The sequence below is a fragment of the Nycticebus coucang genome, chromosome 14, assembly GCF_027406575.1.
Source record: "Nycticebus coucang isolate mNycCou1 chromosome 14, mNycCou1.pri, whole genome shotgun sequence".
Lineage (NCBI taxonomy): Eukaryota > Metazoa > Chordata > Mammalia > Primates > Lorisidae > Nycticebus > Nycticebus coucang.
In genome coordinates, this window is record NC_069793.1 from 80,495,476 (window position 1) to 80,516,874 (window position 21,399).

The window sequence follows — 21,399 nt, forward strand, 5'->3', positions numbered from 1 at the left end:
CATTTCACTACCTTACCGTATAGAGAAGAAATACCATCAAAAGAAATTAATTTTTTTCCTATTTCAGCTATAGCATATATAGGTTTGAATAATAGCATCTTTTATTTAGAAACTAGACTTGTAAACATCCAAAGCACATAAATTTAGTTAAATGGTGCCATCTGGTGACATAAATCTTGCAGTAAATATACAAAGTCCAAAGCCAAGAATGGCATCCAGGTGTGATGGCTAGGGCCTATACTCCCAGCTTCTTGGGAGGCTGATACAGGAGAATTACGCGAGCCTAAGAGTTGAGTCCAGCCTAAGGGATGCACTGAGATTCCATTTCAAAAAAAAAAAAAGAATAGCATCCAATTTAACTGTCAAATTTAACTTAACAAACACTTGATGCTGCCTGACAAAAAAAAAGGACACCTAATTGCACTTAGTATACAGCAGTTGAACAAAGGAAATTATAAGATTTGAGCTACATTTTATCTTTTTTTAATGTAAACCAAGTTAACTTTGCTTTTTAAGTAGTGTTCTTAAAGCAGCACAGCTTCATAAACAATGTAAATTAGTATAAGTCATTTCAAAAGCCAAAGTTGTTTTGTTTTTTAATGAGTTCTTTCTCAAATTTATCTTAAGTCAAAGTCCCTGAAGACTTAAGTCTAATGTGAAGCTCTATATAACTCTTAGAGGACTTTTTAATTTAGATATATATGTGTATGTGTGTGTATATATCTGTACTTTCTTTTTTTTTTTTTTTTTTTGAGACAGAGTCCCACTTTGTTGCCCTGAGGTTGAGTGCCATAGTGTCATCAGAGCTCATTGTAACCTCAAACTCCTGGACTCAGGAAATCCTCATGCCTAAGTTCCCCAAGTAGCTGGGACTACAGGCATCTGCCATAACACCCAGCTAGTTTTTCTATTTTTAGTAGAGACAGAGTCTCACTCTTGCTCAGTCTTGTTTTGAACTCCTGAGCTCAAGCAATCTGCCTATCTCAGCCTCCCAGAGTGCTAGCATTACAGGTGTGAACCACCGTACCCATACCCACTTTTTTTTTTTTTTTTGAGACAGGGTCTCCTTACGTTGCTCAAACTAGAGTACAGTGGCATCATCATAGCTTCCTGCAAACTCAAACTCCTAGGTTCAAGCCATCCTATTGCCTCAGCCTCCAAGTACTTGTGACTACAGGTGCATGCCCCACCAGTCAATTTTTTTTTTTTTTTTTTTTTTTGTAGAGACAGGGTCTCACTATTATGCAGGCTGATCTCAAACTCCTGGTCTCGAGCAATCCTTTCTCCTAGACCTTCCAAAGTGCTAGGATTATAGGCATGAGCCATCACTTCTGGCCAAAATATTCACTTTTTTTTTATTAGTTCAAAATATTTCAGGGGTACACATGTTTTGGTACAAATTATATACCATTTGAGTCAAAGTGATAAGTGTGCCCTTCACCCAGATAATGTAAACTGTACCCAATGGCTGTGAATTTACTCATCCCCCTCCCACCTGTTTGATTTCTGTTGAGTTTTATCTCCACGTGTACATGTACTGAAGTGCTGATTGATTTGTTCCAATTTAGTATTGAATACATGTGGTGATTGTTTTTTCATTCTTGCTGTACTTCACTTAGAAAAATGGTCCCCAGTTCCAACCAGTCACTAAAAAAAGATACTAGATCACCATTTTTTATGGCTAGGTAGTAATCCATGGTATACATATGCCACATTTTATTAATCCACTCACATATTCCCCATCCTTGCAATTGTGAATTGTGCTGCCATAAACAAACATTCAGTGCAAGTGTCTTTATTATAAAATGTCTTAAATACTAGTAGTGGGATTGCTGGATCAAATGGTAGGTCTACTTTTAGTTCTTTGTGTTATTTCCATACCATTTTCCAAAGAGGTTGTACTAGTTTGCAGTCCCACCAATAATGGAAAAGAGTTTCTTTCTCTTCACATCCATGCCAGCACTTGTTATTTTGGAACTTTTTGATAAGAGCCACTCTCACTGGAGTTAGGTAATATGTCATTGTGGTTTTAATTTGCATTTCCCTAATGATTAGAGATGTTGAGCACTTTTTCATGTGTTTGTTGGACATTAGTATATCTTCATTTGAAAAGTTTCTGTTCATGTCTTTTGCCAACTCTTCAATGAAGATGTTTGATTTTTCTTTTACCTATTTACTTGAGTTCTTTATAGATTCTGGTTATCAGACCTTTATTGGATATACAGTATGCAAATATTTTCTTCCATTCTGTAGGTTGTCTCTTTGCTTTATTGACTGTCTCCTTGGCTATGCAGAAGCTTTTTAATTTGATCAGGTCCCATTTATTTATTTTTGTTATTGTTGTGATTATTTGGGGGGTCTCCTTAATAAATTCTTCCCCTAGACCAATATCTATATAAGTTTTTCCAAACTTTTACATGCCTCAGAATCACCTAGAAAGGTTATTTGCTTACCATTTGCTGAGTTTCTTATTCAGTAGGTATGAGGTGAGATCCAAAAATCTGCAGGCTAACCAAGTTCATAGTTGACTCATGCTGCTGGTCCACAAACCACATTTTGATAACCTCTGTTTTAGAGACTCAGAGCCAAATTGCTCCAAATTTACATAACTATATGGACCTTCATACTATAATTTATAAAAAATCTTTGACTTCCTTATGATCAAGTGGTAAAAATTATACATTATGATTAAAAATTAAGACCAAAATAGCCATGATGTTTTCATATAGATGTTACTTTGAAATAAAAATAGATTAGAATTACTATACTGGGAAAACATGTGGTTGAAGTTTCTTTTTTATTCAAACTAAAATGCAATATAAATCTCCTATATATTTCTTTTGTAACCCTTACTACCATTATAATGAAATAGTAAACTAATTTCTTCTCTAATGTCTCTTTTCCCTCACTTAATTTCCTCCACTTGCCAACAAAAGGTAAGGACTGTCCTTTATAGTTTACTGTTGTATTCCTATTGCCTAATACAATGTTTAATACTTAGAGTATAATTATTAAAATAATTAAAATTATGTTTTAATTGTTTATATTTCATTCTTAATATAATTAAAATAATTGAGTAAATTAATAAAAATTTATTAAAGGCCTCTTACAGGTCTACATTCTAGGGGTTTAAAAGTTAATCACGCATAACTTGTCCCCTCAAGCTGCTCACAGAAATATATTCAATTTATCATAAGGCAGTATGGTAAAATTTTTTTAGTAATATGAACAAAATGCTATGAGACACAATGAAAGGGCTGGTTAAAGCTGATAGCAAGGAGGGATGTGGTAGAAGGGCTTCAACAAGGAGATGACAAATCCCAATGTGTAATACATTTGCAATGTCACCCCTACTGCTAGTAATCTCAAGTATGCATAAGGTTCTCTGTTAAGCTTTATGAAAATGAAATATATTCTATTATAACCCAAAGTCTGACATGTAAGGTTTAATAATCTGTAAAACAGGATGAACATTTTTTCTAAGATTTTCCTGCTGTTAGAGTTTTAAAGAAAAGTATCACTTTACAGCCTGTTATCTTCTAAAATTTCCCAAAAGTTGCCCTCAAACACTATAGAGAAACACAAGGGAATGAATTAGATAAAAAAAAGTTTAATAAGATTTTAGAAGGGGTTGATATGTGTGAAACGTATGTGTAGTTCTTTCCATACTTGTGTAAGTAATGATTAAAGAATAACATAATTTTCAAGTTACAAAAACAAAGAACACCTGTGTAACTATCTACAAATGAACTGACCTATAATATTATTGAAATAATTTTCACAAATAATTATAGTAGTAATACAGATCTTTAATTTTTCAAAGTAGACCTGGAAGAGAAACATAAAAATAATTTAAAAAGTTCCACCTTACTCCTTCATTACCTAAATTAAGATAAATAACCTAATAATATGCTTTGAAAATATGAAATTTTTAGCTACTCTAAATAAAAGAGACTTAAATTACTTTGTAAAATGTTATGGGATTCCAACTCCATGTACATGTGCAGCTTCTAGCACACTGTTGTTTTAGGTTTGTTTTATTTTGGTACCCTAATGAACACTGTGATTATTTTCTTTAGCAATGATAAATAAGAGACCTAAATTAGTTTATAAAATATCATGGAATTCCAATTCACTTATATTCAAATTTGGGAAGTATTAATTTTTAATCATCATAAAACTGCCATTGTGCATTGGATAAATTTTTTTCTCCAGTACTACCACAAGATGTCACCCTAAGCCTAACATCTAAATGTGCAGCTTCCAGCATTTTTGCTGTTTGGGTGGGGGGGGCTTGTTTTTCTTTGTTTTGTTTTGTATTGGTACATTAATGAACACTGACTGCTAACTGCTAACTTTTAAAAAAACTCAAATGCCTTTGTTCCTCTGTCAGTTATTGGTAAATAGGAAATCAAAACAAATAATATCACGAGAGAGAGAGAGAGACTCTATCATCTATAGGATGTTCCAAGTCTCCCTACACAGAAAAAATTACACAGCAACAGGTAGGTTGGAATATGTTCACCATAGTAGCAGAGAAGATTGTGTGTGTGTATGTGTATGAAAAGGTAGCCATCACATAAACAATATTTTGTAAATAAAGGTACATTTAGCTGTAATGCTATTTAGCCTATCTCAACTTTTAGGACATTCTATAGAAGTATGAAGGAGGAAAATTAATCAAACAGTTCATTCTCCATGCTTATCAGATATCCTGCTATTCACCATAAAAGCAATGTATCTCACTATTGGATTTTATATTGTCTTAATTTTTTCATTTTAAAATCTTTCCAAAATGAATATATATTACTTTTATAAAGTTATATTTTAAAAATTCAAAGAACACAATACCTTTACTATCACTTTCATGATGTTATCATGGAATTCATTTTTAAAATGTTTGTATGCACTGGAATAGTGGTAAGTTATGTACACACAACTGTGCTCCTTAGAGATCTACCAATTAAAACATACTCCTGTTTTTTAGTATAAGATGAAGGTACATCATTTGATGTAATGCAAAAGGAATTCATTTTAGAGTGATGTTTTTCATCTGTAGAGGACTTGTCAGGTATAAATATTACTGTGCCTCCTGCAATAATAGAATTTTTTATTATCCATTTGTGTTAGTTTTCCTGTATTATGATTCTTTTCTATTTCTGCAGTTACTTGAGATTCACTCAAGGCATTATTTCAATGTACTGGCTATCTGACAGTGGGTGAAGCTACTATCTTCCATTACTTGCAACAAAAAAGGTAGGTGCAGGAGTAGTTGGTTTAAACAGAAACAAATCAAAGACCAGAAACAATGCCCTATTTATCAATGGCTCCCTATCTATCCTTCCATAAAGATATAAATCCCTTTCAGGATGAATAAATCTACATGGCTTTTCTTCTTTTGTGTCTTTAAAGAAAATACACAGTGCGGGCCGGCGCCTGTGGCTCAAGGAGTAGGGCGCCGGTCCCATATGCTAGAGGTGGTGGGTTCAAACCCAGCCCCGGCCAAAAACCACAAAAAAAAAAAAAAGAAAATACACAATGAGACCACTCAAACATTCGATAACAATAAATCAGCAAATCATGTGTGTATCACATCAAATGCAACAGAACAGTGGTTCTCAACCTTCCTAATGCCACAACCCTTTAATACAGTTCCTGTGGGTCACGACCCACAGGTTGAGAACTGCTGCTATAGAAAATTATGTTTTATTTTATAATGTTGCTCCATTCTTTTCACTTTGGTTTATCCCAAAATGACTTTTAAAGACCAGCCAAAGCAAATCTATCCATTCCACGCTGGGCATTGGGATTACTTATATAACAGCTTTTACAGATTATTGTTGCCTCTTATTTTTATTAGAAAAAATCAAACTATATTACAGGCTTTAAACCAAGATAGGTACATGTTTATCATTCACTGTGTTACCAATTTACCTTTTCATTCCCTAGATAATGGTGTTACATTATCAAAATATTACATTACTAAAATGCAGATCTGAGTCATCCAACAATACCTTTCCTAAATCAAGTTCTAAAAACTACAGTTCTCAAATGACTTAGCCAGTCTTACCTAAACATATTCCACAAGTCTATTTAGATGCACTGCCATTTAGTTAATGGCTTTTTACTAATTGATCAACTAGATGACACTATTAATTTTTAGTTGAGAATTTGTGGTTTAAAAATGTTCTCTAAAACATTATTCTCTAATGACACAGTTTATTTAAATTCAGTAAGACTCCATTTTGAGTTGTTTTTATTTAATACTAGATAAGATGATTATAGTTATTTCTGTCATTAATGTTTGCCAACCACAATAGAATATTTTTTTTAAAAATTAATCCACAGGGAATATAATCCTATAAAGCTTTTTACTTCTATTTTTATTCAATAGACTGGTTTTCAAATTTCCAAAATTTAATGGCTTTTTAAATTATATACAAACTATAAAGTTGAAGTTTTATCAAAAAGTATAGATATTTATAATGAAAACATATTTTCATGATTAAACTTTATAAATTTCTATTTTTATATTTTATATAATCACCAGACCCTAAAAAACAATGAAAATATTTAATATACTAAAATATTTCTTTTCTGTTGTTGTTGTTGTTGTTGTTGCCCTCGGTAGAGTGCTGTAGTGTCATAGCTCACAGCAACCTCAAACTCTTGAGCTTACTTGATTCTCTTGCCTCAGCCTCCCAAGTAGCTGGAACTACTGGTGACTGCCACAACACCTGGCTATCTTTAGAGATGGGGGTCTCTCTCTGGCTCAGGCAATCCACCCACCTCAGCCTCCCAGAGTGCTAGGATTATGGGTGTGAGCCACTGCACCCAGCTAAAATATTTCTTTATACTGTGAAGCCCAGTAAAATATATAATATAATCGAATGGGATTTTTTTTTTTATTAAATCATAACTGTATACATTGATATGATCATGGGGCATCATACACTCGCTTCATAAACCATTTGACACATTTTTATCACAGTGGTTAACATAGCCTTTCCAGCGTTATCTCAGTTACTGTGCCAAAACATTTACATTCTACATCTACCAAGTTTCGCAAATACCCCTGTAAGATGCACCACAGGTGTGATCCCACCGATCCCCCTCCCTCTACCCATCCCCCCCTTTCCCACTTCCCCCTATTGTTAAGTTGTAGCTGGGTTATAGCTTTCATGTGAGAGTCCCAAATTAGTTTCATAGTAGGGCTGTGTACATTGGGTACTTTTTCTTCCATTCTTGGGATACTTTACTAAGAAGAATATGTTCCAGCTCCATCCATGTAAACATGAAAGAGGTAAAGTCTCCATCTTTCTTTAAGGCTGCATAGTATTCCATGGTATACATATACCACAATTTATTAATCCATTCGTGGATCGATAGGCACTTGGGCTTTTTCCATGACTTAGCTATTATGAATTGGGCTGCAATAAACATTCTGGTACAAATATCTTTGTTATGTTGTGATTTTTGGTCTTCTGGGTATATGCCCAGCAGAGGAATTACAGGATTGAATGGCAGATCTATTTTTAGATCTCTGAGTGTTCTCCATATATCTTTCCAAAAGGAATGTATTAATTTGCATTCCCACCAGCAGTGCAGAAGTGTTCCCTTTTCTCCGCATCCGCGCCAAAATCTCTGGTCTTGAGATTTTGTGATATAGGCTAGTCTCATTGGAGTTAGATGATATCTCAAAGTAGTTTTGATTTGCATATCTCTGATGATTAAAGATGATGAGCATTTTTTCATATGTCTGAAGGCCTTGCGCCTGTCTTCTTCAGAGAAGTTTCTCTTCAAATCCTTGCCCAGCCTGCGATGGGATCCCTTGTTTTTTTCTTGCTGATGCGTTTGAGTTCTCTGTGGATTCTGGATATTAAACCTTTGTCAGAGATATACCCTGCAAATATCTTCTCCCATTCTGAGGGCTGTCTGCTTGCTCTGCTTACTGTGTTCTTAGCTGTGCAGAAGCTTTTTAGTTTGATCAAGTCCCAGTAGTGTATTTTTGAAGCTGCTTCAATTGCCCGGGGGGTTCTCCTCATGAAATACTCACCCAGACCAATTTCTTCAAGGGTTTTCCCTGCATTCTCCTCTAGTATTTTTATAGTTTCATGTCTTAAGTTTAAATCTTTAATCCAATGAGAGTCTATCTTAGTTAATGGTGAAAGGTGTGGGTCCAATTTCAGTCTTCTGCAGGTTGCCAGCCAGTTCACCCAGCACCATTTGTTAGGGAATAGGGAATATTTTCCCTATTCCCAAATAGGGAATCTTTTCCCCACTGAATGTTTTTAATTGGCTTGTCAAAAATCAAATAGCGGTAAGTAGCTGGATTCATCTCTTGGTTCTCTATTCTGTTCCAGATATCTACTTCTCTGTTTTTGTGCCAATACCATGCTGTTTTGATCACTATCGATTTGTAGTAAAGTCTGAGGTCTGGTAGTGTGATTCCTCCTGTTTTGTTTTTATTTCTGAGTAATGTCTTGGCTATTCGAGGTTTTTTCTGATTCCATATAAAACGAAGTAATGTTTTTTCAAGATCTTTAAAATATGACAGTGGAGCTTTAATAGGGAGTGCATTGAAATTATATATTGCTTTGGGTAGTATGGACATTTTGATAATGTTGATTCTTCCTAGCCATGAGCATGGTATGTTTTTCCATTTGTTAACATTTTCAGCTATTTCTTTTCTTAGAGTTTCATAGTTCTCTTTATAGAGATCTTTCACGTCTTTTGTTAGGTAAATTCCCAAATATTTCATCTTCTTTGGCACTACTGTGAATGGGATAGAGTCCTTAACTGCTTTTTCAATTTGACTGTTGTTGGTGTATATAAAGGCTACCGATTTATGAATGTTGATTTTGTAACCTGAGACGCTGCTGTATTCCTTGATCACTTCTAGGAGTTTTGTAGTAGAATCCCTAGTGTTTTCCAGATACACAATCATATCATCTGCGAAGAGCGAGAGTTTGATCTCTTCTGACCCTATATGGATACCCTTGATTGCCTTTTCTTCCCTAATTGCGGTGGCTAAAACTTCCATTACAATGTTGAAAAGCAATGGAGACAATGGGCAGCCTTGTCTGGTTCCTGATCTGAGTGGAAATGATTCCAATTTAACTCCATTCAATATGATATTGGCTGTGGGTTTGCTGTAGATAGCCTCTATCAGTTTAAGAAAAGTCCCTTCTAGACCAATTTTCTTGAGTGTTCTGATCATGAAGAGATGCTGGATATTATCAAAAGCTTTTTCTGCATCAATTGAGAGAATCATATGGTCTTTGTTTTTTAATTTGTTTATGTGCTGAATTACATTTATAGATTTAAGTATATTGAACCAGCCTTGAGACCCTGGGATAAAACCAACTTGGTCATGATGTATAATTTGTTTGATGTGTTGCTGGATTCTGTTTGTTAGGATCGTGTTGAATATTTTTGCATCTGTATTCATTAGTGATATCGGTCTATAATTTTCTTTTCTTGTTGGGTCTTTTCCTGGTTTGGGGATCAGGGTGATATTTGCTTCATAGAACGTGTTGGGTAGTCTTCCTTCTTTTTCTACATTTTGGAACAGGTTGAGTAATATAGCTACTAATTCCTCTTAAAAGGTTTGGTAGAATTCTGACATGAAACCATCTGGTCCCGGGCTTTTCTTTTTAGGAAGGTTTTGTATAGTTGATGCTATTTCTGAACTTGATATGGGTCTGTTCAACATTTCCACTTGATTCTGGTTAAGTCTTGGAAGGTGGCGTGCTTCCAAGTATCGGTCTATTTCCTTCAGATTTTCATATTTCTGAGAATAAAGTTTCTTGTAATATTCATTAAGGATTTTTTGGATTTCTGATGAGTCTGTGGTTATTTTGTCTTTGTTGTTTCTGATTGATGATATTAGAGATTTTACTCTTTTTTTCCTGATTAGGTTGGCCAGAGGTTTATCTATTTTATTGACCTTTTCAAAAAACCAGCTTTTTGATTTATTGATCTGTTGTATTATTCTTTTGTTTTCAATTTCATTTAATTCTGCTCTAATTTTGGTTATTTCTTTTCTTCTACTGGGTTTGGGGTTGGAATGTTCTTCCTTTTCCAGTTGCGTGAGATGTCCCATTAAGTTGTTAACTTCCTCTCTTTCCGTTCTCTTGAGGAAGGCTTGCAGTGCTATAAATTTCCCTCTTAGAACTGCCCTTGTAGTGTCCCAGAGGTTCTGATAGTTTGTGTCTTCATTGTCGTTTTGTTCCAAAAAATTGGCGATTTCTTTCTTAATCTCATCTCTGACCCAGCTATCATTCAGCATAAGGTTATTTAACTTCCATGTTTTTGTATGGGTATGCAGATTCCTGTTGTTACTCAATTCAAGTTTTATTCCATGATGGTCCGAGAAGATGCATGGAATAATTTCTATTCCTTTAAATTTACTGAGGTTAGACTTGTGACCTAAAATGTGGTCAATTTTGGAGTAAGTTCCGTGGGCTGATGAGAAGTATGTGTATTCAGTTTTGTTGGGATGAAATGTTCTGTAGATGTCTGCTAAATCTAAATATTGGATGGTTAGGTTTAAATCTAAGATTTCTTTGCTCAGCTTCTTGCTGGAGGATCGATCCAACACTGCCAAGGGAGTGTTGAAATCTCCGACGATTATGGAGCTGGAGGAAATCAAGTTACTCATGTCTGTTAGAGTTTCTCTTATAAATTGAGGTCCATTCTGGTTGGGTGCATGGATATTAATAATTGAGATCTCATCATATTGACTATTATCCTTAACAAATATGAAGTGACCATTCTTGTCCTTCCTTACTTTTGATGGTTTAAAGCCTACTGTATCTGCAAATAAGATGGTATGCTTTTTTCTGATTACCATTTGCCTGAAATATGGATGACCATCCTTTCACCCTGAGTCTGTATTTGTCTTTTAAGTTGAGATGTGACTCTTGTATGCAACAAATATCTGGCTTGAGTTTTTGTATCCAGTCAGCTAACCTATGCCTCTTTAGAGGACAGTTTAAGCCATTCACATTGATGGAGAGTACTGATAAGTCTGGTGGAATTTTGGGTATCGAGTTTTTCAAAGGTCCAGTGGACATTTTTAATCCTTTCACCAGTGTGGAAGTTGGAGTTTGATCCGAAGTTTCTGAGTGAGTTTACTTTTGTGGTATAGGATTGGGTTGGTCATTGTGGAGGATAGGTCTGAGAACATCCTGAAGAGCTGGTTTACTTATGGAAATTTTTTCAACATATGAATGTCATTGAAGTATTTAATTTCTCCATCATAGATGAAACTCAGTTTAGCTGGATACAAGATCCTGGGTTGAAAGTTTTTTTGCTTTAGGAGATTAAAAGTTGATGACCAGCCTCTTCTGGCTTGAAAAGTTTCAGCAGAGAGATCTGCAGTTATTCTAATATTCTTACCTTTGTACGTTATAGTTTTCTTTCGCCGGGCTGCTTTGAGAATCTTCTCTTTCATGTTAACTTTAGTGAAGCTAATTATGATATGTCCAGGGGATGACTTATTGGGGTTGAATCGTGCTGGGGTTCTGAAGCTGTCTGCTATCTGAATTTCAGATTCTCTAGGCATGTCTGGAAAATTCTCTTTCATAATTTCATGCAGAAGGGCCTCTGTGCCCTCGGAGGCGACTTCATCATTCTCAGAAATTCCTTTAATCCTTATGCTGCTTTTTTTCGAATTATCTGAGAGTTCTCTGAGTGAGTGATCCGTTTTTGCTCTCCATTTCTCTTCCTCTTTGAGAGATTGGGAGCGTTCGAAGACTTTATCTTCAATGTCAGAAATCCTTTCTTCTGCTTGCTCCATTCTGTTACTGAGGGATTCTACTGTATTTTTCATATCTTTGAGGGCTGTAAGTTCTTGCTTCAGTGTGTCTAAGTCTTTGGTGGTTTTGTCTTTAAATTCATTAAATTCTTGAGACAATTTTTGAATTTCTCCTTGAATTCCTAATTCCATTTTATTAATCTTGTCTGCAATCCAAATTCTGAATTCGATTTCTGACATCTCAGCCAGTTGTTTATGAATAGGATCTTCAATCACATCTGCCGTATCTTTTCTTGGGGGGGTTGATCTATTCTGGTTATTCATGTTACCAGAGTTTTTCCGCTGATTCCGCCCCATGGTTATTTTACTCCCTTTGGTTTTTCCCCTGAGGTTTTATCGAGGGCCCGTACAGTGTTGTGGCCTGAGAAACTGGGGCCCTGTCTGGTGTGGTGGAGCAAAGTGGTTCTGTCTTGTTTTCAGCTGGTTTCTGTTTGATCCTATTGCAACTTCTACTCTGGCTTGAAGTCTCAGCTGTGTGGAAAAATCAGCAATTAAGTCACCCCGCCTGCCCACCTCTGGCCCCAGTTGGAAAAGGAGAATCAAACCTTCCTACAATCGCACATCCAGGGCACCGCCTGAAAAGTCCTCAGTCTATTAGCCCAGTTCAAAAGGTCCAAATCAACTGTCTCAATCGGCACTTGTCTCGGGTGGGAGAGTTCAAGAGGTCTCTGGGAACTGGATCACAGGGGCCTGGTGACTCCTCTGACACGGCTCACCCCAGTGCAGCGTGGAGTCAGGAGGAGCCAGCCAGCAAACAGAGCAGTCTGGGAAGGTTGACGTCTCCTTCCCCACTTTGCCCCTCCGTCGGACCCAGTCACTGGTATCTCTGCAGATGGCTAACCCAGTTGCCTGCAGTGAACAGACACTCCAGGGGTTTGCACCTGCCTGAATCGCAAGGAAGTCTGCCAGGCCCCCGCAGACTGCCGCTATCTAGCAGGAGGAGATGGGGCCTGACATCTTTGAATGTTTGATGCAGGTGATGGGAAGGAGGTGTTCACTCAGGCTTAGCCCCGTCCCTGATGGATGCTGCTAACAGAACAGAACAGAACAGAACAGACAACTTTGCAGGGTTCTGTCTCTTTTCCTGTCGACATCGCCTACAGAAGACGGGCTGTTTTGAGTTCAAACGTCTTTGCTGCTGGAGATTTGTGTCCGAACACCTCTCTGGGTCGGCCCCGCCCTGGAAGCTTCCCGGGTTTGTGAGCTGTGTCAGGAAATCCCCCGCTCACCGGTGGCCTCCTCTGGTTGCCCAGGGAGACAGGGGGTGTGGCCTCAGAATATCCAGAAGTGAGCATTCTGCCGTTAAAGAAAAAACGGCTGTTGATCTACCTCCAGGGAACTGCTACTCTGGTGTGGGCACTCAGGCGACCCTTTTCTCCTCTGTCCCGCGCCCCAGAGTCAGCACTGAGCGGCCGCAGTTTGTGCTGGGTCCACACCCCTCAAGAGATCCCCCAAGAATCAGAACTCTTGGGGGATGGGCTCCCAGACCCCGATTGGGAGTGGGGGGGGGGAAGCTAGAGTTTCATTCAGTTTTACGCAACACTACGGCCCGGGGAGGGCTCCTGCACTGCACCGCAGGGAAGTGCCGCCAAGGTTTGATTTCCCCTCAGCAGAGTGCCCTCTCCTCGCTCACATGTCCCAGAGTCAGCGCTGACCTGACGCAGCTCAGGCACTGTGCACTCCCCTCGAGAAATCACCCAAGGATCCGAACTCCTGGGGGATAGGCCCTCAGACCCCGAGTGAGAGTAGGGGCTCTCAGCTCTGAGCGGGGAAGCTAGAGTCTTATTCAGTCTTGTGCCCGGGGAGGGTTGCTGCACAGCACCGCAGGGAAGTGCTGCTGAGGCGTGACTCCCCTTCAGCCCGGTGCCCTCTCCTCACTCGCGCGCCTCAGAGTCAATGCTGACCAGTCGCAACTCAGGGACTGTCCACTCCCCTTGAGAAATCACCCAAGGATCCAAACTCCTGGGGGACAGGCCTCCAGACCTCAGTGGGTGGGAGGGGAGTGCCGGGGATTCAGGGCTGCCGGCAAAGGATTCCCAAAGTTTTATTTAGTTTTATGCCCGGCAGGAGAACGCCACGGCACCCCAGTAGGGGAGGTAGGTCCAGTTTTTAGAAGGTCTCTCCCTGGAGTGTAGTGGGAGGGCCTTTAATTTCTGCCCGCTTGTTCAATTGTGGGGCTCTTGAGCCGGTCTCATGGGGGAGGGGGACTCCCGTCCGCTTGGTGGTGGATTTTGTACCTTTTGTTTGCGTCCTTGTGATCACAGCTTGCCTCAATGGTGTTGATGTGTGTTCTTCAACCTTCTCTCCTGGTGAGGCTCAAGTCCACCAGGATAGTTACTAAATTCCTGTCCCTTAACTCTCCTTCTGGACGGGAGCCTCTGTTGAAAGCTGGCTTCAGTCCGCCATCTTGTCTCCCTCCCCGACTGGGATTTTTTTTGTTTGTTTAGTTAATTGGTTGTATTTATTATAGGAATTACTTATTTATTTATATATTTTGCTAGTTTATTTTATCTCTTAAAATATACTGGAAAAAAGAATTAAAGCTATCTATTTGCATAAATGCAAATGATATATACAAAGATACACATAAATAAATCATATCCTTGACTTTCTTCACAATCTTTAATAAATTAGAGAACAAACATAAAGTTAAACATTATGTGATTAGATTCATAGAAAATTGGGCAGCACCCGTATCTCAGTGGGTAGCATACTGGTCACATGCACTGAGGCTGGCGGGTTCCAACCTGGCCCAGGTCACCAAAAAACAATGGCAACTTCAGCAACAACAACAAAAAAAATTGCAGGGCATTGTGGCGGGTGCCTATAGTCCCAGCTACTTGGGAGGCTGAGGCAAGAGAATCCCTTAAGCCCGAGAGTTTGAGCTGTGACACCATGGCACTCTACCCAGGGTGACAGCTAGAGACTGTCTCAAAAAAAGAAAAAAAAAGATTCATAGCAAATTGATGAGAATCTCAAGGCATTGAGATTTTCATCAACAAAATTTAAATTCTCAATTATAATCTTTCCTTAGAGAAATAAGAAAAATGAAAACAGCACTTATTTTATTTTTGTTTTATGAAGAGAGTAAGACAAGCTGTGGTGGCCCATGCCAAGCACTCTGGGAGGGAAAGGCAGGAGCATCACTTGAGCTCAGAAGTTGGAGACACGCCTGAACAAGAGTAAGACCCTGTCTCTACTAAAAATAGAAAAATTAGCCAGAAGCTGTGGCGGCAGGAGGATCTCTTGAACCCAGGAGTTTGAGGCTCCTGTGAGCTAGGCTGATGCCATGGAACTCTAGCCTGAGCAACAGAATGAAACTCTGTCTCAAAAAAAAAAAAAGTATTGTACCCTCAATGAATCCCCAACAATAAAAAAAAGAAAGAAAGAAAGAAAAAAGAGCAGTAAAAGCAGAACTTTATGAACTTTAATTCTAAGTAAAATATGAATTTGACTTATCATTTCTGTATTAGACAATTCCTTCTCCAGAGTAATGCAACTTCCATCTCTAGCTTATTTATCATCAATTTTCAGAAACAGACTACTCGGGTGTTTTGTTTTGTTTTGTTTTGTTTTGTTTTGTTTTGTTTTGTTTTGTTTTGTTTTGTGACAGAGTCTCAAGCTGTTGTCCTGGGTAGAGTGCCATGGCGTCATAGCTCAAAACCACCTCCAACTCTTGGGCTCAAGCAATCCTCTTGCCTCAGTTTTTCTATTTTTAGTAGAAAAACCAGACTTTTGCTCAGCCTAGTCTTAAACTTGTGAGCTCAAGCTATCCATCCTCCTCAGTCTCCCAGAGTGCTAGGATTACAGATGTGAGCCACCATGCCCAGCCTACACAGTTGTTTTTATTCTGTATAAACTTTTCTTCCTGTATAAAACATTTTTTCAATATTTATATTTTTTAATAACTTGCCCTTTGCTTCTATTTTATAGCAATTGTTTTTTAGGTTAATCTTAGAAAAGGGGAAACTTTAAAAAGATCTTCTGTTTATATATTAAATAAAATTATCCCAATTTGAAACTTAGTTAACATTAGGTTTTTTGACAACATTATTTAAACTATTAAGCCCAATTCTGACCATTAAGATGATAAATAATATAATACATACCTAGCAAAGCTTGAAATAAGCTGCTCTTAAAGATACCCATCACCTTTTTAACAGCATTTTTCAATGGCTGCTCCTCTGGTTTCCTCAGTTTTTTGCAGTATTCTTCCAGTAATAGTAAAGCTCGGTCAGTATCTGAAAACGTGACATTAACACTCTGTTTTATTGTCTTAGTAAAACAGTAAGCTAACTAAACTATTTTATAGCTGTGTTCTTAATTTCATGACAGAAAATAATTAATAAAATAATCATAGATTCTATAAACTACCATATGAATGATAATTAAACTCAACACCTAATTGCAATAACCCACTTTTATTTCCACTCTCTCATCTTGCAAAAGAATCTGCAACTGTGAAACAAACCAAAGAAGGCAATGTTAGCCAGATATTCAGATTAGATGTAATTCTCTCCTTTCAGAAAAACTATCTTAAAATTGATACTTAATGCAAAAATACATCCAAATTCCTTCACATGACCATTGAGACCACCCTCTCATGATCAATTTTTTTTTTTGAGACAGTCTCAAGCTGTCACCCTCAGTATAGTGTCGTGGCGTCACAGCTTATAACAACCTGCAACTCTTGGGCTTAAGCGATTCTCTTGCCTCAGCCTCCCAAGTAGCTGGGACTACGGGCGCCAGCCACAACGCCCACCTATTTTTTGGTTGCAGTTGTCATTGTTGTTTGGCAGACCCAGGCTGGATTCGAACCCACCAGCTCCAGTGTATGCGGCTGGCGCCCTAGCCACTGAGTTACAGGCACCGAGCCATGATCAATTTTTTTTTTTAGTCTCCTGATCAATTTACAGCCTATATTTTGGGTCCTACTTCCCACTATATGCTCTACCCCCTCCAAACACACAAAGTGCCCAAGTCATACTGGATTATTCACTTTTCCATTCCATTCCCCTCCACACACATACACACTTTCTCTACTTTTACTCACCTCTGTACTTTGCTCTTTTTGCTCTCTGTACTAGAATATTCTTTCCCTGCCCACTGTCTCCCCCTCGAATCAGTGTGCTCTATCAAAAAGAGTTTGCTGTCAACTAGATCTACATCTGACCCAAATCTTACCTACTAGCTGTGTATGACCTTTAACAAGTTACTTAACCTCTCTGAGCTTTAGTTACCTCACAGATATTAAGGATTAAATAACACAATGTATGCACAATGCTTAGCTCTGTATCTAGCACATGGAAAGCAATCAATACATTTCCTGAAAATCTCCTCTTCATAAAGCCATCACTAATGGCTAAAATTAATCATTATCTCTTATTCTTCTAAATCATCCTACCTTAGGTATTCTTAACACATATTGTGCTATATTATGAATTCTTGAGTAACATCTTCATCACTGGAAAGACAACATATCCTTGAAAAAGTCTCCAGAGTGGCACTGCCTTTGCATACAGACAGTGATAATTACCTTTAAATTTTAAAAGATCCTTTCCTGTTCCAATTTACCTCTTTCAAAACTCAGTTACACTGGGGACAATGGCTCACGCCTATAATCCCAGCATTTGGGAGGATGAGGCATGTGGATTGCCTGAATTCACAGGCTCAAGACTAGCCTGAGCCAGAGCAAGACCCCTCTCTAAAACATAGCCAGGTGTTGTGGCAAGTGCCTATAGTCTCAGCTACTGCAGAGGCTGAGGCAAGAGGATCACTTGAACCCAAGAGTTTGAGATTGCTGTCAGCTAAGATGCCACAGCACTCTACCAACAGTGACCAATTGAGACTGTCTCAAAAAAAAATCAGTTATACTATTTCCTCCTTTCTCCTGAACTTTCCAACTCTTCTTTCCCACAGCCATTATTGGCTAATAATATTACTTTTCATTTCATGGAAAATAAGAAGACAACTTTCACAAGCTCCTAATGTAATATCATTGTCTTACCTTTAACTGTACCCATACATTCTGCCTTCCCTTCTGTTACTATAAATAAAATATCTGTGGTTCTATATAAGGAAAATTCCTCTATTAAGCACTGGAATCTATCTTTTCTTACCTACTCAAGGACATTGTTTCATCATCAATTGTTTTCTTCTTTATTCAATCATTGTCATCAGCATACAAATAAAATGTAATATTAGTGATTTTCAAAATGTTCCTTAACCCTCCCTTTCTCTCCAATTAGCTTTTGTCCCCATTTTTCTCTTCCCCTTTACAACAAAATTAGTTGAAATACTATCTCCACTTCCTTTCCTTTCATTCTCTATTAATACCACTCTAATCAGACTTTTCTATGATTTCACTAAGATAACTCTTGTCAAGGTGATCTATCATCTTCACGTTACTAAATTCAGTGGTCAATTCTCAATCACCCCAATTTACCCAGCAGTGGCATTTGGTACTTTTGCACTCCTGAAAACACTTTCTTCACTAGGCTTCTGAGCAGACATGTGCTGTCAAGTAATTAATTAACAGCTAATTCAGATAAAAAAGAAAATGTGTGCCCCTATATAAGAGTTTATTATAAATTTTACTGATAAAATGATGTGTAGTACCTAGTCTACAAATAATAAGATAATACAACATTTTATTGTAAACACCATTAGACAGTTGATTTTTTAAAGTATTTTTGTTATTTTTGCCAAATTATTATAATCACAGCCAACTTAGTATTATAATTGATAAACAAGTCATTCTAACATGCATGTTGGTTGGTTATTTTGTTATACTAATGAATAAGATGAAAATAAAACATGGATGGTTTATGTGAAAATTACCTCATTTCATCAATTTTGTGATTTCTTTGCTGAACCAGATAATTTTTTAATAGTAAATATTTCTTCAATTTCTAAACTAATTACAATGTTATAGTTACAGACACAATATACTTCTAACCTGCACTTGCATTATTAACTTTTTATTTATCACTTCCTCATCAGCAAAATAATTAATCAAGCCCAAATTTGTAGCATTTTCTATTTCTGAGATGTAAAGATTCCCACCATGGCCAATCTCAAGCTACAAAGGTGACCTCCTGAACACAAATCTGGGAAGAATGCACAGCAGCAAATTATACAGCTTTTCTATCATTCAAATACACAAGATTTAAATAACCTCAAGAGCAGAAATGGTATTAAGATGGAACACAATTAGGAAATGGTAAGTGTTGAGTGTTTTATTACTTTTACTTTAAGGTAATTTATTTACATTAAAGTAAATAAATACATACAATTCTTTTTTTTTTTTTTTTTTTTTTTTTGAGACAGAGTCTCACTATATTGCCCTCAGTAGAGTGCTGTGGTGTCACAGCAACCTCCAACTCTTGGGCTTAAGCGATTTTCTTGCCTCAGCCTCCCAAGTAGTTGGGACTACAGGTGCCTGCCATAATGCCCTGCTATTTTGGGTTGCAGTTGTCATTGTTGTTTAGCAGGCCCAAGCCAGGCTTGAACCTGCCCGCTTTGGTATATGTGGCTGGCACCTTACTCACTGAGCTATGGGAGCCGAGCCTTACATACAATTTTTAAATGGCTGTGTTTATCAACAAGCTTGTAAATTTTCTGAAAATGTAATAGGCTCTTGCAAGCTGATAGGAGCCAGACGCAGCACACCACTGTTTCCAGGGCAGCACTCTCTTGGAGGTGCTCCTCCTATATCACAGGTGTCCTTTTTCAAAACCTTTAACTAGTTCCCCCTCATTTCTCACACCACTAAACATCCAGAGACTTCCTCTCTTTATTCTTATTCCCTAAGTAAATTTATTCTGTCTCCTTGACAACATTATCTGACCTCCTAACTTTAAATATTATCAGTACCCTTGAGACTTTCAAAATTTGAATCTATAACTCAGAAATTTCCCCCAAATTCCATACATATATCCAACTGAATAATCAACACTTCCATTTGGATGTCTAATAAACATATCAAACTTAACTTGTCAAAACTGTACTCTAGATCTTATCCACACACCCTCAATCTGCTTCTCCTGCGATGTTCTCCATCTCTCATTCTTCCAATTCTTCAGGCCCAAATTCCTGAAGTCATCATTCATTCTTCTCCTCTAATTCTCTACATCTAATCTCTCGATATATCCTGTGGACTTCAACAGATTCTTGTCACTTCTCACACCTCCAGGGCTACCACCCTGGTCCAGGTTACCATCATATATCTTCTGTATTATTGCAATAACCTCCTACTGTAATTGTTCACATGCAGCCACCTCTGCCTTTCTACAATCTTTTCTAAACACGACAGCCTGAAAAAGTCTTTTAAGTCACAGATAATGTCATTTCTCAACTCAAACCCTGCAGTGACTCATAAGGGCAAAAGTCCACTTCTCCTCTTGCTCAATATACTACACTCACAGTAGTCTCACTGTTTCTCAAACATACCAAGACCTGTCCTACCTCAGGGCCTCTATACTTACTATTCTGCCTAAAACATTCTTCCTTGATATCCATAAAGATTGCTTGCTCCTTCACTTCTTTCATATCTCTGCTCATGTCACCTTAATAGTGAGGCCTTCCTTCCTTAATACTCCTATAAAATATAGCAAACCTCAAGCTTAGCCCCTTGAAAGAAATGAGAATCTCAATCAGGCAATTATAGATGGAGGAGGACATTGTGTAGTATTTACCTTTTACCTAAGAAGGCTAGAAATAAAAAAATGAATGTAGATGAACCAGCAGCTCACTCCAATTTCAAAATCATATATATTAGCAAACAATAATGGCATAAACATATGCTAATATATTTATATCTAACTTTAATTTTTAAAAATGCTTTTATATTTATATAATAGTTTTAATAGCTATGTATTTTAATCCCCATTTTGTCAATAATTAAGCAATCAGCAGTTTTTCTGAAATGATAGTGGCATACTGACCTCCCTTTCTAACCCATTTCTATCCACTATTTGCTAATGTTATATAGTTACATTACTTACTAATGTAAGTAAATCAACAATAGATTATTATATTATACCTCCTTCACTACTTATATGCATTTTGTAGATCTACTCACATGATTATCTCTAGTGCCTAGGGCTTTAGTTTTTTCATTTTTTATTTGTTAAGCAGATGTTTTTTGAAAACCTACTAAGCGCCAAACTGGGACTACAGGTGTGCCAAACCTCTTAAGTGCCAAACACCTTTTCTTTTTCTCTATTTTTTTACAGTTATAACTTTGAAGCTCTTTTTTACTTCTATGGCATTTTTGTAGGTATTCCCTTATTTTAGTCCTTTATTATTTTAAAGGGCAATTCTCAGAAATGTATTAACAGCATTCCTATAATCACATCTACAAATTTAATTAGCTAAGTAAGGAGACTTTCTTTTTTTTTTTCTTTTTTTAATTTTTTTTATTGTTGCAGTTTGGCCAGGGTTGGGTTTGAACTCACCACCCTCAGTATATGGGACCAGCACCCTACTCACTGAGCCACAGGCACTACCCATAAGGAGACTTTTATTCATTCATGTCAGGTAATTATTCAGGGAAGATATTATATTGATTCAAAGCA

The 21,399-nt window shown here is 37.4% G+C and overlaps 1 protein-coding gene across 1 annotated transcript in view; it reads right to left on the reverse strand.

Moving 5' to 3' along the window:
- The window catches only part of DLG2 (discs large MAGUK scaffold protein 2), a 2,435,891-nt gene that overhangs the window by 2,393,135 nt on the left and 21,357 nt on the right, over positions 1-21,399 (reverse strand). Inside the window, exon 3 of the mRNA XM_053560224.1 lies at positions 15,931-16,062. Coding sequence (XP_053416199.1) covers positions 15,931-16,062 — 132 coding nt within the window. The remainder of the gene's footprint in view (positions 1-15,930; positions 16,063-21,399) is intronic.